Source organism: Chiroxiphia lanceolata, chromosome 1, assembly GCF_009829145.1.
Source record: "Chiroxiphia lanceolata isolate bChiLan1 chromosome 1, bChiLan1.pri, whole genome shotgun sequence".
Classification (NCBI taxonomy): Eukaryota; Metazoa; Chordata; class Aves; order Passeriformes; family Pipridae; genus Chiroxiphia; species Chiroxiphia lanceolata.
Window position 1 is genome coordinate 88394087 of NC_045637.1, and position 18710 is coordinate 88412796.

The 18710-nt window shown below is 43.6% G+C and overlaps 1 protein-coding gene across 6 annotated transcripts in view; it reads left to right on the top strand.

Annotated features, from left to right (window-relative positions):
• The window catches only part of RREB1 (ras responsive element binding protein 1), a 124747-nt gene that overhangs the window by 97022 nt on the left and 9015 nt on the right, over window positions 1-18710 (top strand). For all 6 annotated transcript variants that reach the window (XM_032685590.1, XM_032685608.1, XM_032685617.1 and 3 more), the window contains 2 exons: window positions 1418-1607; window positions 3230-5972. In XM_032685590.1, the coding sequence (XP_032541481.1) occupies window positions 1418-1607; window positions 3230-5972 (2933 nt within the window). The remainder of the gene's footprint in view (window positions 1-1417; window positions 1608-3229; window positions 5973-18710) is intronic.

Sequence of the window (18710 nt, forward strand, 5' to 3'; positions counted from 1 at the left end):
CGTGTTATATACACTTCACACTTGCTTCTTTCACCACTCAGAGACTGAGTCTAGTTGCTTTTGTGGGTGACTTGGTTATCTCTTCATTTTCAGGGAATAAAAAAATGGCTGTAGGAGTTTATGTAGTGATAAAAAGAACAACAATGGGAGTTTGTTGAGGACAGGACAGGGAGGGGGTGGTTTCAGGATTTTGTTAGAAGTCATTTCGAATTGCAGGATGTTTTTTTAATGAGTAGGCACATGTCCTTTTCCTTGATGTAGAAAGCAAGGATGGTATGGGAAGAACTAAGGTGGGGGGAGATGTGAAAAACTCCTAGTGCCTCTAATATTCTCACTGACAAAATCTGTCTGCTTCACATACACTGGTATTTGCTTCTGTGAAGCCTGTGCTTTGGTTTGGAGCTGGACCTGTAACCACAAGGAGCTATGTTGAGTGAAACTGTGTATCACTAGTTGAATGCAGAGTGGACGTGACCTGTCATGCTGCAGAGCTCAAATTCCAGATATTTAAAAGGCAGTAGGCTTGTTTACATGTTGGCCAAATGTTGCTGCGTAGCCCTTACTGCCTGCAGCACAGCTTTGGTTATTTCATGCAATGTTTCATGTGAGAAACCTTTGTTTAGCTGAATTTGGGATCTGAGAACTTAAGAAAAACAAGAAATCACAGTGCAGGTAGAAAAAGACATTGTTTCTGCATTTTTCTTCAGGACACACTGGCTGTGAAGGAGATGTAAGAGTGTCAGAACTGTTGAACCTGTTTCAGGTCTTCCCCCTCTGACATTTCTCCCCTTCTGGTTTTCCTTTTAGAACAGTATATTTCTCATAACAGCTTGGAAAAAAAAAAATCAGTGGAAGGTTATGGAAAGGCAATGTGAGGAAGATTCACACATGGGTATTTGAGTGGTGTGCCATAGTATGTTTTAAGCAGTGGTTATAAAAGGTGCTATTTATACATTTGCAACTGCTTGCTACTTAAGTCAGATTTAGCATCTTCTTGTCACTGATTTTTTTTAAATGTTGTTTGTTTTAACAGTATTTCTTAGTAAAAATGAAATGGTGTAAAGCCCATTGAAATATTTTTGGTTGGACAATGGGAAGGTTGTCAGAAGGCTGTGGTCTCAGCTGCCATTTTACTGCCTGCCCTTATGGGATTGTCAGTTCTCATGTGCTATGTTCTTTAAACTTTCAGTAAATTTATTAGCCAGAAACTAGTAGAAAGTGACTGACTGAAATGGCCTTTTTGTGGAGATCAGTTTTTAACAAGCTGTGGCTTTTTTTTTTTTTTTGTATTTAGCAGGTTCTTGGTATCGTGGGGTGAGAGGAAGGAGGGTATACTAAAGCAAAAAGAATGCTAGCAGCAGTTCTTATGCTTGCAGCAGTCAGTAAGTCATTTATATTTTATTCTTTTCCTTTCCAGGTGTGACATCTGTTGTATTACCTTTCGTACTCATCGGGGCTTACTGCGCCATAATGCAGTCATCCACAAGCAGCTTCCCAGAGATCCCATGGGAAAGCCTTTCATTCAGAACAACCCTTCGATTCCAGCAGGCTTCCACGACTTGGGATTCACAGACTTCTCCTGTAGGAAGTTCCCCCGCATTTCTCAGGTACTTTTGTTCTTCATAGCGTAAGATACCAGCTGCTACAGCACATACCTTATGAAATCATTGAAGAATTCATCCTTGCTGAGGCAGAGAGTGCATGTAGAATATTTTGTGGAAAGCACTGTTTGTGTAGGCTGCAGACATTTTCTGCCTTTTCCTTTTTTTTTGTCATCTAGAGAATATTGGCACTGGATTTTTTTCAGCATTCCAGTGGGTAACTGTCAGTGTAAAGATGTATAAAAACATTCTAAAGGAGAACTTCGTCATATTAGATCCTTGCCCCTTCCAGCCTGCCCATTAGTTCTCTCTTTCACAAAATTATCCCACATCTGAAATCAATAGAGAGGACACGTGGTAAGGAAGACATTATTTTAATTTACTCTAGCAAGGATGTAGTTGTGATGTAAAAGCTTTATTACAAAAAACTTTGAGCAGACACCTTACTTACTAAATAGTGACATATTCAGTGATTTCTTCACTAAACACTCCCAGGTACCTTTCCACAATATTCCTTATATAAGGTCTGAGGGTTTTGCACCTCTGAGGGAAAGTGGCTGGGGGGAGGCAGGGAGGTAGTCTGAATATTTTTCTGAGAGCCATAAAGCTTTCTGCTGGTTGGTATTGCTCCTCCCTCTGTCAAACCTTGCTTGCCTTAGTTAGTTTGGGTCTGGATGAAGCTGCATATCTATTAAAAAAAAGGAAAGATATCAACAGCACAATCCAGAAGGACCATGCTTAGTCAGTGTCTGCACTTCTTTTATTCTACTGGGATTAAATCATTGATTTCCAGCTCTTCTGGCTGCAAGGTGGTAGACCTGAAATTTGTTGCTGGTCCGGGGGAGCACATAGATCATTCTGTAAGTCTGTTATAGTTTTGGTGTAGAAGTTGCAAAATCAGAAGAAAAAGCTTTTTAAACAACTTGTTTGTTTGAGGTTTTTTTGTAATTAATGGCAGACATTAAAGGATTGGTATTTTCCTTTTGTAATAACTTTGCTTGCATTTCGAGACGAAACTTACGAAGTATGTAGAATATATAAAGATGTTACCAGCCCTCTACTACTGTTTTTCTTGGGAGAGTAAATGTAATCAAACTTCCTTATCTGAAAGCTTTTCTACTTTAGGCTCTGAGTTTCACTGATCTGCTTTTGGGGGATATTATTTTGATTGGTTTATATTGTTTTGCCTTTTTGGGTGCTGGGTTTTTTTTTTTTTTTGCTTCCTCTCCTCCTAGGTTCTTTATAGTAGTAGAGTTAAACGAGGTAGTCTTACTGCCCAGTTTACTTGCTGTGTAGTCTACTGAGGCTCCTGTCCTGTCAGTGACACGAGAGAGGTTTCTGGTAGGGAAGTTCATGATAGAAAAGTGTTTGAGAGTCTGAACAGCTATCTGAAGGAGTTTGCCTTTATAGAGGGGAACTTCTGGAGAATCAGCCCCTAATTCAGGTACACCACTTAGGAGACTAAAGGCTGTGGAGCAGGAATATCTCCATACCAGATGGGTGGTGGCTGCTCTAAACCCCTTAACTTAGGCAGGGGAAAAGAGAGTGAGCTGGTTTTGTTTTGCAATAGCGTGTGATGCCTTTCCAGTTTAAGATACCTACTCTAAATACTTTTGCATGTCTTGCAGGTCTGGTGTGAAACAAATTTGCGAAGGTGCATCAGTGACTTCCATCGATTTATTTGCGAGATGTGTAACAAGGCATTCCCCATGCTTTCGGCACTCAAACTGCACACAGAAACGCATGTGGTGGATCAGGGAAAAGACAAGCACAAGCCACAGTCCATGACCCCACCTGGCGAGAATCCAGACCAGAAAGCCTTCATGGCATCCTTGGGCCTACAGTACACCAAAGACATCAAGCCTGTCAAGCAGGAGGACAATACACAGGATGAGGTCCAAGAAATGCGGCTCAGAGCACTGAAGAGTAACCTACCTCAGGAACCTGGCAGCACCACCCTGCTCAGCCTCTCTCCTCTGGAAGCTGCCTCCATGGGAGGGTCATTTTCAGTCCTTCCCCCTACAAAAGAAAACATAAAGCTTCTCTCGCTGCAGCCTTTCCAGAAGGGTTTTATTATCCAGCCTGACAGCAGTATTGTGGTGAAACCCATCTCCAATGAGTCTGCCATTGAGCTGGCAGATATTCAGCAGATCTTGAAGATGGCTTCTTCCGCTCCTCCTCAAATCAGTCTTCCTCCACTTTCTAAGGCACCTTCTGTCCCTGTGCAGTCCATTTTCAAGCATATGCCACCACTGAAGCCAAAGCCTTTGGTAACGCCCCGAACAGTTGTCGCAACCTCTACACCTCCTCCTCTTATCAGTGCCCAGCAAGCCTCCCCTGGCTGCATCAGCCCAAGCCTCCCACCTCCCCCTCTGAGGCTGATCAAGAACTCGGTGGAGTCCTCCTCCAACTCTCATCTCCCTCAGCCAGGAGCCAAATCAAGTCCTTCTTCGCAGTTGCTCCTCCAACCCAAAGCAGAGCCTTTAACTCAGCATGAGATGAAGACGCAACTGGAGCAGGACAGCATCATCGAAGCTCTCCTGCCTCTGAGTATGGAAGCCAAGATCAAGCAAGAGGTCACAGAAGGAGACCTCAAAGCCATCATTGCAGGGGCAGCGAACAAGAAGACCCCAACCATGAGGAAAGTTTTGTACCCCTGCCGTTTCTGTGACCAGGTGTTTGCCTTCTCTGGTGTCCTGAGAGCTCACATCCGTTCTCACTTAGGTATTTCCCCGTATCAGTGCAACATCTGTGACTACATCGCAGCTGACAAGGCAGCACTGATCCGGCACCTGCGGACACACAGTGGGGAGAGGCCTTACATATGTAAAATCTGCCACTACCCATTCACAGTGAAAGCCAACTGTGAGAGGCACCTGCGGAAGAAGCACCTCAAAGTGACCAGGAAGGATATAGAGAAGAACATCGAATATGTCACGAGCAATGCCGCAGAGATGGTGGATGCCTTCTGCTCCCCAGACACTGTGTGCAAGCTGTGTGGTGAGGACCTGAAGCATTACCGTGCCCTCCGCATTCACATGAGGACACACAGTGGATGCCAGAAGAAGAAGCCATTTGAGTGCAAGGAGTGTGGCACAGCCTTTTCAGCTAAGAGAAATTGCATTCACCATATCCTCAAGCAACACTTGCATGTGCAAGAAAGGGAGATTGAGAATTACATCTTAACGGTGGACTGCAGTGCCCAGGAGAGCCAGACAGAGCCTTCTTTATTGGAGGACAGCACTTATATGGACCACAAGCCCATGGCACCTTTTCTGGAGCCACAAAATGGCTTCTTGCTTGGAACATCATCTCACGTTTCCATCAAGCGTGAACCTGTGGGCAGCTTCCCGATGGATTTTGATGAGCCGTTGGATTTCTCTCAGAAGAGCAAAAGCCTGAGTGCTGTGCAAGTGAAGCAGGAGAACCTGTTCGGTTCTTCTCCCCTGTCCCTTTACGACTGTTCCATGGAGCCTATCGACCTGTCCATCCCCAAAATCCTGAAGAAGGATAAAGATGATGTCCCATGTGAAGCCAGGAATCAAGAGTTGGCCGCTTCTGGGAACAGTGATAAAGCCTATAACTGTCTGCAGTGTCCTTTGGTTTTTGGTGCCAATGGGGGCTCAGAGACAAACAGGGGTGTCAGACATCCCCAGCCACTGAAAGGTTCATTGCATTTGACTGTCCCGATCATTTCCCCAGCTCTCCCTGGCAATTCTGCCTTGCTGAGACCCTTGAGGCCTAAACCAGCACCGCCACCTCTCTTGCCAAAGCCTTCAGTAACTAAAGAGCTGCCGCCATTGGCTTCCATTGCACAGATCATTTCATCTGTGTCTTCTGCTCACGCTTTGCTGAAAACAGAGGCTCCAGATGCCAGTCCCAAGGCAGCGAGCAGCTCCACTGGCTGTGACAAATCAGGGAACGCCAAAGCTAAAGTGACAATCATGACTGCTGTTCAGAGAGACTCCAGCCTGCCCAGTGACCTGTCTCAGGCATGTGATCCAGAGCAGTCTCCCGTTGCTGATGCTGGGTTGACTAAGAAGAGAGGTAGAAAGAAAGGAACGAAAAATAAGCCCAAACTTAGCAGTAATGTGGATCTGGAGTCAAGTGGGGAGTTCGCCAGCATAGAGAAAATGCTGGCTACCACAGACGCTAACAAATTTAGCCCGTTTCTGCAGTCCACTGACAATTTCAAGGAAGAAAGTGGCAGAAATGGAACAAGTGAGGATGAGAAGGAAACTGCCAAGGATAAGCTGCTGAGAGGGAAGAGGAACGCTTATTCAGACTGCGTGCAAAATATCCCCTGTCCTTACTGTCCTCAAGTCTTTCCATGGGCAAATTCCCTGCAGCGGCACATGCTCACTCACACAGGTAAGAGCACTTTGTGCTCACAGTAGATTGTAGCCCCTGAGGATGTTCCTCATGGAAGGACCTCTCTGTGGAGGTATCTTCCTTTCTTGTCCTCTCTCTGGTGTCTGAATTGTATTCTTCATTAGTTTGCAAATCCCTAGTTGTTGCTGTTGTTGTAATGGTAGGGATAGATTTTTCAGTAGTGGGATGATCTCTGTGCCTTTGAGTATCAGAAGGTAAATTAAACTTCTAATACCCATTTGGCTTCACTAACTCAGTATACTTGGAAGAGACTCAGTTTTCAGTTGTTCTGTTGTTATTATTGTCTTATCTTAAAGGAGAACATATGTGTTGAATATTTCATTGTGCCTTACATGGTTGGTTTGGCTGCTTCTGGTGGCTCTTTATCTGCATAAGTAATGATAAAAAGTTTTCTAAAAATGAGAACCACTAAGTATAGAATTGTGGCAGGAAAATAAAATAATAGAGCGTTTAGGGTTTTTTTTATCCTTGCAGTGGCTTTTATTTGACAGATCAAAGAAGGAGGGTGCAAGAACTGCTCATCCTGAGCATTACGTAGTAGCTTGCCTCTAGGAAGTGTTTCTTCTCAGAGATAGACAGCTAAATGTGGGCACATACCCTAAGGTGTGGAGATGTGTATGGAATCTCTAGTGTTGTGCCACTGTGTAAGTAACCTCAAACCTGGTGTAAACAAAAGGAGGAATTGGGTAGAGAGATTTATCCTAGGTGTGGGGTTATTTTTCATTCTTCACTATAAAGGAAATACTGCATTGAATGCTGTGCTGATTTGAAGTTCACTCCTTTTTCCACCCACACTGTAATAAAGTAATTAGTAGATTCTCATCCTGCTCAGAGAGAGTGAGGACAAAGCTCTACTTGCTGCTGCTTCCTTTTAAGTCAGTCACAGTTGTTGATGTTATTTTCTTCATTATGCATCTCAGCTCCTAGCATAAAGAATAAAAATCAGGGATATTTGTAAGAAACATAGGGGATTTGAGTACAGCCTTATAAAAGTTAACTTTTTTTTAAAGAAATTGAGGTTTCCTGAAGCAATTGATTCATGTCTGTGCTAAAGAGGGAAACCTGAAGAGGTAAAGGAGGTTAGCTAAGAGGTTTAAAGGGAATCTGAGCTGTGGAGCAGTCCCTATTCCAGTTTACTTTGGGTGACGCAAGGACATAACTTGCAAGGTATCAGTGCAACAGCAAGGCTATTGTTTTCTGGTCCACAGAGACCAAATTATTTCATCTTATTAAGCATACAGTTTACTTTCAATGGTGAAGGAGAGCTCTTTACTCGTATCTCAATTGTTTTCCAACACCCTGGTCTCCAAAAAAAATTGATAGTTACTGAAGAACTGTTCATGAGACAGAAAACAATGGAGAGGCTTTTCCCAGACTAAGAGGTTTGACCTGCTTGTTGATGGCAGACTTCCAAGGTAGCAGCACTGGTGTAAACCCTTAATGAAGACAGGAAAATGCACTCAGCCATGAATTATGCTGGTAAAACTTGTCTCCCTTACGACCACTGGCCTTGGAAGGAGACACTATCCTTTTAGAAGGCCTGTGCTGCAATCGCCACAGGGAAGGCAGGCAACTGCAGCAGTAGCAGGGCTGGATCCTCACCACAGATACAAGATTTTTGGTGATACTACGGCAGTGGCAATAACCAGATTTTGATTGGTGTGCTCTGGCAATGATAATACTGAGTTCTTTCTTAATCTCGAGAGCAGTGTTGAGGGAGACTTGTTGCTGGAGGACCACCCCACCACCAGCAAGCTTTGACTGGCCTTGGGGCATCTGCTTTCAGGTGACATTAGCATTCTGTTTCTAAACTGGGAGTCCACAGCAGCTCCCCTGTGACAGCAGTGTCGATGAGGTTTTACTGGAGGGGGGAGGGAAAGGTAAGCTAGGAAGGTGGAGGAAATTTAGGCCACAGAAATGGCGCCAAGGGAAGTGCTAGGATGCATTCAGCTGGAGTGAGCCCTGTGTTTTTTGTGGTGAGTGTCAGCTGCTAGTGGCATGTGAGAAGTTTGGCAGCTCTGTGGTAGATATAGCAGTCTGTTGGGTTTATGTTGTGGGTGGGCAAGTTGGTTTTCTCATGGAGACATCTACAGCGTTGTAGTGCAATGCAGCGTTCCTGTCCCCACCTATTGCACAGGCAGTGACTTGTTAGATAGCTCTGTTTTTTAAAAGGAGTTAGGAAAAAAATGTATTTGCTAATCTTATTGTAAAGAGAAAAGGGGAACTTTATTGTCTGGGATTGATGGCTGCTCCCTGGCCTGTGTAGAGAGAGGGCTGACAGGCTGATGTGAATGGGATAGATGAGAGTCCTGGTGATCTGCTTCCAAGCTGCATTTGTTGGCAATCACAGCAGGCAAGCTGGTCTATATAATAACACTGCTATCAAAAAAACCCAACAAGGCGGTTGTTTGAGCTAAAAAGCAACAACTAGCTCTTCTTTCTTGCTCTTTTTTCTTGTCCATTTATAGGGAAGTTGCTATTCAAGTAATTTGTGTAAGTGGTCTAAGTTAAGTTAAAGAAAATGTATATAATTTTGGGCATTTAAGTGTTACCTGTATATTACCAGTTTTAAACTACTGTATTTATACAGACATAAAAAGATTCTTGCCAGTGTGTCTTTCATGTTCAATAAAATTTCAGCGTGGAGGGCTCCTTCCATGTGGTGTCAAGATCATATTTCCCTTTTGTGAAACTGCAAAAATGCATATGCTGACAGTAACCCACATCCCTCATGCAACCAAAAGTCTCTCTCACGAAAGCTTTTACTCTTTCGTGCCTCAACACCACTGTGCTTTTTTTTTTTTTTAATTCAAAAGCATTTCTCTGAAGAATCATACACCTACCTCACTGTTTTTTTATTTTAATGCTGAGCTCGCAAGTGGGGCACAGGGAATTTGGCATAGCTTGGTTTTATACAGTGTCTAACACAGTACCTGTGTTTTGTTTGAACATGCTTGAACGCTTGCTTTTAATACTTTCTTTATCTTGATGTCTTTACTGTGTAATTTATTTTTCTGTGTTCAACTTGGTTAGCCTTTCTTTTTTACTCTTCCCTCCTGGTCTTGATTTTTTTAATTCTCAGAGCATCAAGTGCCCTGCAGGTGATGCAGTTAATTTTACTCCTTCTATAGCATGTGCATCAGACTAGGTTCAATGTAAAATTACAGTGATGGTCTTTTTTGACCACTAGTTTGTTATAGCTAACCTAATCCGTTTACAGAGAGTCACTTGAGCATATTTTCAGAGGGATACCAAAGAGTCTTACTCCACCCAAGAATATTTTTTGTAGCAAGTGAGATTTAATGGCAGAGGAGGTTTTTGGTTTTGTTTTGTTTTGCTGCTACAACAGGAACAAACTGTACAACAAGAGGTCCATAAACAAACTAAAGGAATAAATAGATAAATAGAATGTAGTTACACCTAGCCCATGAACCTAAATGTTTCCTGTCGAATGGAGATAGATCACAAGACATAAAAAAAAAGGACTGGAGACACTTTTATTCTTTGCTTTTATGATTTAAGTCAGTGAAATTGTAAACATCTTTACTTTGCAACATTTGTACTTGCTATGGTGATAATGTGTTTCCACTAGGACAACAATGGCAAGAGATACCTGAATTAAGGACTGATCTTCTTATATGCTGTGATTACTCAGATGACCCTTTATACTGGAACAGTCTCCCTTCAAATGACTAGCTTCCAGGAAGTGTCCAGACTAACTAGTCCTGATGTGCTGCTGACCAAAGTTTACAGTCAGTTCTGGGTCAATATTTAGGCACAGACGTATTTTAGTACAGGCCATGACTATTCAGACAGAAAAAATTAATAAAAGATAAAATGACATTGACTGTTTAGGTTATCTTCCAGTGAGTAAGTGTATTTTATCAGAAGAGCAGTTGCCTTTAAGAGACAATGCAGAAAACAGAGAAAATGGCTTTTTTTAATTATCTTTTTCGTGCCTTCAAAGGTGACGTTTTTGGAAAGCAGTCTGGTTTCCACTTGGGAATAGCATTGCAACTTGGGGTGGGAGGATTGGAGTTTGCACAGTAAGCGGAATTTATGTTTGGATTTTGAGATGTCCAACTAGTAAGGCTGTGTGGAAAGAAGAATAATTTGTTCGTTACAAATATTGATCTGTATAACAAATATTTGGTTGATACAAAACTTTTAAAGGCTGAAAATATGAGAAAATTGTGACCTGGGATGCAGGTTGAGTTTCAAATAATTAATCCTCAGCTCATCCTGTCGTTTCATGCTTGAAAAGAAATGTGGAAAGGAATTGGGCTATCGTGAAGCAAAAGGGTTTCTGCCCAACTTTGAAGTTTTGTATTTGCATTGTGAATGAAGCCAGATAAAAGTGCAAAAAGTGATGTTATTTCTAACCATAAATTTATGATTGACTTAGCAGGCATCTAAAAAGTAAGAGTGACTTGAAAGACTACAAAAAGCAGTGCCATGATGCATCTAAAAAGTTGTGTTGACACTGGAAGAAAATTAAGGGAAAGAAACAGCTCCCAAGGTGTCTGCAAGATACGGGGAATCCCTGGTATGGGTTGAGATTTTAACTAGAACAGGACCAGCTTTCAGAAGATTAAAGTGAGAGAGATACCCACAATGTTGTATCAAAGAGGCCGCTGGCTGTGGCAGGGGGTTGGGTGGTGTGTGTGTGTGTTTTCAGAGGTTTTGGGTGGGAGGTGGGAGGTGTGACAAGAGCTGATCTGGTTTTACAAGTAACTATCCTCTCAATCTCTTTCTTCATCACAAGGATGTCTTGCAGAATTGCTTTCCTCATTTCATTTCATGATCCTGGTTTTTCTTTCAACTTCTGTGCTCAGTCCCCTCCTGTGTTCTAGTCATTTAAATGAATTACAGACATGAAAAACTTTCTTCTGGGTGGAAGTAATTGATATGGGGCTCGATCCACTGAAGTCAGTGGAAAGATGCCCTGTGGCTCTGATGGAAGTCTATCTGTCTATCACACAGGTGATAGACATTTATGGAGAGGCTTTTGAGGTGCTTACAGTCAGGATATTGTGGTTGGTCACCAAGCAGTAATGGGGGTAAAGGAAGAAAAACCAGTGACGTTTCTTATTACACACTGGGAGGGACAGATAGACATACATTTTATCTTGTGTCAGGCCAGAAGCCCTTCCCCTGTCAAAAATGTGGTGGTGTCTTTTCTACCAAATATAACAGAATTTGCATAAACCCGGAGTTGCCAGCTGCTACCTGAGGAGAAATGTACTTATCCCCAGTCTAAGGAAGAGGATGCTGGATCTCACAGTGGCACATGCAGTTTTTCCTGGCTGTTCAGAGTAGCAAGCCCAAGTTGTATTTAGTCGGACTGAAGGCTGCAGACAAGCAAAGCGTAAGGATGTGAGAAGTGCCCTGCCACTGAGGGCACCGGTACTCTTGTCTCCAGTGGTAGCAGTAGGATGTGCTGTTTAGTGTCACCTGTGGACCCAGCCACTTCCTCCTGTTCCTCTTAACTCCATCAGCATCCACAACTGATTCATTAGGGTTGTGTGTTCGAGGGCACATACCTGCCTGCTCCCTTTATTACCTATTTATGGAGCTGCTGTCTGCAAGTCCCTCTGATTGCTTTCTGAGCCTGTTGATGCAGTCTGGCTTTAATTTGGCAGCTGCTGCAGGCCACACCAGTGATCCTGGAGAGATATCAGCGATGGCTCTGAGTCCTCCTGCCTGAGTGTACCTGCCAGTAACATATTTAGCATCACATAGGCATGGTTTAGATTGTTTTACTTTATATTAGTCTGCATTGAAGCTTGCCTGCCATCATATTGCCCCCTCTGTCTTGACAATTAGTAGCAAAAGAAATTGACTGATCATACAAGGCTTTGTTGTAGGGAGGTGAGTGGCATTTAGCTAGAAAGGAGAAGCTGACACAAATCCAAAGGTGAGCGCAGTCACTCAGGGTTTTAGTGTGCTGACCAAATGGGATGAGTGCAAGAAGGAAGCTCAGCAGATGGTGGTACATGTCTCTTGCCTGAAAAGTGTTTGCACAAGGGAGCTGTTGCTGTAAGGTGTTCACACCTCCAGTACAGACAGGGTCACTTAGTGTTGCTCAGAGTTGGTTTCACGGGATAATTGTTGAAGTAACAAACCTAAAAGCGGCAAGAAGTTGGCTCTGTGCATCAGGGTAGTTAAAATTACAAATGAGTTATTACCCTCAACCTCAGGGTAGCTGCTGATCAGATTGCACAAAAATGAGCACAGGATTTTCTTCTTACATCTCCATGCGCCAGTTTGTTTGGGAAAGTCTGCTGTCTTTCCACTCTCTCTGATCCTCTCTTCTTCTTTTAATACAGCAGGTTGCCTTGCAGTGATTCAAATGTGGTAATACAGGTCTCAGTACTAGTCTGGCATTACAATCTGCCATGCTGGGAACCTGTTACGACACGATTTGATCTTGCCTATCATGAAGAGACTAAGTTGCCTCGTTACCATGTTAACAGCCTGTAACTTCACAGGGCTGTAGCTCGGTACCTGGGGTGTCACGTGGGCTCATCCTGCCTATGCAGACAACAGATGGCCACAGCATGAGAGAGGAAGACTCATGTTATGACATGATCCCCTCACAGAACAAAAGTCTGCAGAAAGGGCTCCGAAAGTGCTCACCTCTGACAGTTCTCACGGCAGAATGAAACTGAAATGTTCTACTTGAGTCAATTGAAGGCTTACTTTATAGTCAGCGAGATCCTAATGCAGCTCAGCTGGTCGATGGGATGAGGAGGCAAGCATTTCTAAAGCCTCTCAGATGAGCACTGGCGCAGCACGTAGGATGGGTAGGACCTTGGTGGAACGTAGATGTTGTTCTTAGCAGCTGGCACTGGGCTGACCAGAGTGGTTCAACCTGCCCCAGCAGACAGAGCCTTGGGCCATGGTTGGATAACACAAAGCACTTCTTGGCCACACTGGCTCAACCTGTTCCCAACTGTTCATCCCTGCAGCTGTAGCTGACCCAGCTGCTAAAAAAAATTAAAAGGGCAAGGAGAGGGACTGGCAGTCGTGAGATCTGTTCCCGGATCTGGCTGGCGGTACAGCCCTAAAAGAGCACATTGATGCAGCTGGGGTGTGGAGCTGGCAGCATCTCCTGGGAGGCACAAGGGATAGATGCTGTTGAAGTTGGCTTTGCTGTCAAATGCTTTGTGTCTTCAAATTGCAGCTTTGGACAGCAATGTCCTGGTGAACCCATATCCTATAGTGTACACTAAGTTATCACATGCACTTTATAGCACAGCTTAGCATTTATAACTGGCTTGACCAAGTGGTGTTTAATCATGGTCCAAAATCATTCAACAGCTTTGCACTTGTGGTCTCCCGCTATTGGCCAAGAAAAACGGATTTCCAAGTCTGTGGAAGTAAATTAACTATTTGAAACTATGGCTTAGTTTAAAATGTGGTGATTTCTCTTTTTGTGCTGGCTTTAAAAAGTAGGAAGGTAGCATGCTCAGGGCTCACATGCAGAGAGTCCTTGTGAGGACCGTCCTCCATCCTTGGACATGAATAATCATCTGGATTTCACTGTACACCAGAAGGAAAGGGAATGAATGGTGTTTGGTCAGCCATAAATGAAGAAAAGCTTTAAGATGAGGTGTAAGACAGGAAGTGCAGTTCAATAATGTCACTGGGAACAAGTTTATAGAGGGTTTCTTTTGGTCTTGTTTTAAACCCAAACAATAACAGGATGGTGATTTTGAATAGGATTCAGAGATGAGGAGGCTGTGTAAGTGATGGGGCTTGCACAGATCCTTGCTGCATGGAGAGGAAAGGAATGGTCTAAAGCACCTGAAGCAAACTGAGGACATCTTGCCTGGCTCACAGTAGTCAGTCAGACCAGGGGAGAACTGTACTGGCAGAGAGGCTTACAAGGAAGCTGTGGAGTGACTTAATGAATTGCCCACTTTCATCGTATTAAAGCAGCCCTGACTTTGTCTCCTTAGGGCTTTCTGAATGCTCCCTTCTTGCAACAAAATACAGCTAACAGAGAAGAGATGTGGGATGGGAATGGGGTAAGGGATTATTATCTCTTACGTAATAGAGAAAAAGACTTTGCTAAGGAAAGATCCCTTTCGTAAAGAGGCTTGCCTCTAGTGTGAGAGGATCGAACTCAACTGCTCTGTGCTAAATAGGCAAATATTTACAAAGTAAGTATACTTGACAGTGAGCTTTCCAACTGGCATTTAGCAGAATTCATCTTTGCTCTAGATATCTGCCACTCTGTGATCCCTCCAGAAATCATGTGAGCCCTGGGTATAGTGGGGGACTTTTTCCAAACTGCTCTAGCTGTTTGTACCTCTGAACTACATTTGTGGGTATTTCCTAGAGGACAAAGGGCTTAAAACTGTATTTTCAGTGTCAGGCAAAGTTTAACAGCTGCTTCAGAGCCACAGCTCAGGGTAAAGCAAGAGCTGCTTGCCGCTGGGGCTTGACCCAAGTGCTGGAGCTGTTGTATGGAGGATACTGAGGAGATGGTGTATAGCTTCCTTATTGTGTTGTTGGCTCTACATCAGACTGCCTTTCTGCTGAACGGTGGAAATCACCATATTAATAATAAAGAAATCATATTTCACCGTAAGCTGAAAGTGTGGGGTTCCCCCTTACCCCCACTCCCTTCAGTGCAGATTTCTCCTTGGTAGGTGCAGTCAGAGCTAGTCCTGAAAACTTTTCTTTGTGACTTCAGCTGCTCTCTTGAAGGTACTGGAGAATCATACATTGTATCAAAGGCAAAAAGTGGTTTTTTCCCAGAACTGGTTTTCTCTTTTTCCCCCAGATATATTCAGTTCCATTTACTGTAAATAGTCCTTTTCTGTCTTGAATGTTTTCATGTCAAAAGGCGTGCAGGTACGACCGAAGTTCTCTCAACTGTGGGCTGATTAAATATTTAACTTGCGTGTGTGCGTGTGATGTAATGAAGGTGGCTAAATTTTAGTGTTTAGAGTGTTTACAATAAAAATGGACAAAGATAACGCCCAAAAATTTGCAAGTTGACTCTGCAGGTCAAAAAGATGTTTTCCAGTTCGTGGGTGGAAGTAGAAGCAGCATTGTGTGTGGTTCCAGAAAATGCCAAATTTGCTAGAACTGCTACCACCTAGTGGTGGTTGCCTCCATTGTAAAATATAAGACTAGCTGGAGTTATTTCAGTTAATGTAGGGAAAATATTATATCATCAGCTCATCTGACTGATAATGCCAATTGTTTGTACAATATCCATTTCCAGTGCTCTATCTGCTCCAGTTTTGAGGATTATTTATGTGATGTGTTTCCTAACACTTCTCTTGGGATGTCAGGAATGTTTGTCAATAAACACTTGCTTTAGCCACAAAATAGTTTTCATTACACCCTGTTTAATCTAATAACTCCTTAGCGTCTCAGGCTCTACTGCCTATTCCAGTGTATTTCCACGAAAACAGAAAACCAAGGGAAAAAGTCAAACCAGCAGTCTCCCCACCTTGATCCGTATCTGCCCTTTAGCTGAAATTTTCCACATTTGGCATCTCTCTTCGTCATTTGGTTTGTGTATGCAGGAAAGCAGTTTCCTCCTCTTCCTTTTTCTTGCCACCTATAAAAGATTAAGCAGATTCTTCTGACTGGGCCGACCAAAGACTGCAACTTGAATTGTAAATACACTTTAGCAAAACAGTCTTTTCTTTCCACAATTTGAAGGAAAAATGATTTTGGCTACAACTGTATAGTGGTTTCTTTCATGCAAGCAGAAAAGTTTTTGGATTCTCAGATTGAGTCCTTGAGGTTTTGCTTATGAATACATCTCATGAGAAGTTCTTTTTTTCCCAGGAGCTGATGAGGCAGCAGCTGAGTTACCAGTGGTTGTTTTGTGTTACCTTCTTCCGTACATGCTTACCTCCCAGCTCTTCTACTCTCTCTTCCTTACCTTGTGCATCTTTTTTGACTCTGCTGTCAGAATTGACATCATCAAATAGCATCACCTTCTTATTGTCATTTTGAAGGAGTGATGCAAACTGCTTGTCCATGACAAGGTAACGTATTCTGCTCCCACAGTTGCTGAAGAAGTGGTGGTAGGTGGGAGCCTTGGCAAGTGGACTTCTCCAGTCTTGTCCTCTTGATTCACCAAGTGTAAATATGTGTGGGTAACAAATGGACCAGAAAGCATTTTACAGCCTTAGTAAGTGAAAGATGTGAAAGGGCCAAAAGAAACGGCAGGCCTTTCGCATGCATCCTGTTTCCTTCACTGGCTGGAATCAAGTGACTGCTCTGCAACATAAATCAGTAAAATTCTGGATATGATATTCCATCTGAGAGGAGCTTGGCCACGTTGGGGGGATGTTTGCCCAGATCTGAAGGCTCAGTCAAAATCCTCCTCCTTGTGTGAGATACAAGCCTGCTGGAGTTCTATGACCAGTAGGGTCTCTGTTGCTGCAGATAGGCATGTAAGTGGGAAAAAAACTTAATGTAGGCAAGGCCTAACCTCTGTTGGAGGGGACGAAGCAGCTGCCAGTGCACGACTACCCTTACAGCTATCCTTTGCACTGCAGGAGAAATCCCACACCAGACCTGACACAATTGTCTTCACGACTGTTTACCACACACCTTCACAACTCCCCTGCTGCTATTCCAGTCTATCGGAATAGCAGAGCTGGGCTGATTCTCACCCATCCCCAGACAACCAAGATTTGTGCAGAGCAGCTCACTTTTTCACCAGCTGCAAAACTAACTGCACGGGTTGGGGATAACTACAGAGCAGCTCAGCTAGTGAGGAACTACCACTTTACATGAAGCACATGCATGAAGTTTCGTAAGGGGCCTGTGACACTCCTTGACAAAGCAGACAGCACATCTGGTTTGTGCAGGTAAGAAGGAAGAGTGCTCCCCCAAGCACAAACGCATGTCAACATGTTCCTGGCTGCATCGCTACCTGAGTTTTGAATGTCTTCCTTCAGGGGCGCTGGGTCAGCTTCAGAAGAGAAAACCTGTGTACATCTGTTTTCCCAGGATCTGCAGTGGTCTGTGCCCTTTGTGAAGGCACATTGTTTAAACAAGAGTTTGTTTTTCTTGATGTCAGCTTCATCTGTTTGCCTGTGCTAGTAAGGCAACATCACTTACCTGTGGACCACCTATCCCTTGAAGTGTTATCTCTTGTGCAGGAAAATGCAATTGCAGGCCAGCCATGGGAAGGGACCCAGGGCACAGAGGAGAGGAAAGGAGGAGACAGAGTTCGAGTACAGTTCACTGAAGAATGAGTATACTATAAGAAAAATAATATATTTTTGGAAATACTGGAAGCAGAAGAAGAAAAGGGGGAAAATTGGAAAATCATGCATAATATATGACATGTTGAATGTAGAAGTTGGGACTTTTGTATTGAGACTTTTAAGACATTGGTTTTGGCTTGCTCTTACTTGAGTGATTCCAGTGGATATTCTCACTCACGTTGCTCATGATATTTCCTTTTGAAAAACCAGGAAAAAACTTACTCTTCATCCATTGTCTTCTGTTTGGTCAGTAAAGAGTTACAGAATATCTCTCTGGGTACAATAAAAGAGGAGCTTTCTCTCATCTCAGTTTCCTTGTGCTCTTCACTCATCTCCATCCTAACAGCTCACATGGTTTCCTACCCCATTCCCTAATGAACCCCTTCTGTGCTGTGCTTGCAGCCTTTCTTTGGCCTAACACACATCCTGTCAGGGGAGCATTTCCTGACCTTGGGGGGATGAGACAGGGCAGCCCATATCTGCCAGGAGGTGCCCCTCACTTTGCTGAGGGGAAGCAGTGATGGCAAGGGTATAGCACCTGGTTTAGGTGCTTTCTGTTGGTGTCACTTCAAGGTCTTCATGCCTCAGATCCACTTTGCTGTCCTATTTTTGTCTCTGTCCATCTTCCACTGGCAACCAAAGGCAGCTGTGGAGGAAACTCCTGTTCCCTGTTGTTTCCCTTCCCTCCTGCCCCTAACCTGAAGGGAGCATGATTACAGGATCACTTTAGTGCAACATAAACCTGCGCTCTGGTGAAAAAGACCCTGTATGAACATTAGGGCCATGCAAGGGCTGGGATGGGGGGAGTGGGTAGCCAAGGAAAGACAAAGACCCTTCCCGCAGCAGCAGGGAGTCACATCTTTTGCCTTTAATCCTTCCTTTCATCCCTGCTCATGGGCCAAAGTGAGACACTGCTGGTGAGAGCCAGATGTGCTTGTGGAAGACAGTAGGCAGGAACCCATGGCCATGCTTCCTTTTTAAACATCTTCCCTGTGTTGATATGGCCTGGGTTTGGCTTCTGGGCTCACTCCCTTGCCTGTACTGGCAGCTGTGAGACCTGGCTACCTACATGTAACCAGGAGCACCACGCATGGGCCTGGCTTCTCAGTCATGCCTGGCTCCCATTTCTCTGGAGCAGTGTTTTCCCTTAATTATTGTGCATTGGCATTTCAGCTTGATTTTTAGAAGTGACCTCTTTTTTTTTTTAATAATAGCTTTTTTTTTTTTTTTTTTTGCTTTAACATAACCAAGAGATAATCACAAGTCAAAACACAGAATTCAAATGGAGATTCATAGGGCACTTGTAGGTGACCTCTGTTTTCAGATGCCCCCATCCTCAAATTCTCTAGAGTTATACACAGATTATGGCTTGCTTGCGTGTTTTAATGGGCAGATAATTAGATGAGCAATGAACTTTGTGGAAGGCTTTTGTGTAATCCACTGTCTGTGTAAACAGATCTGTTTT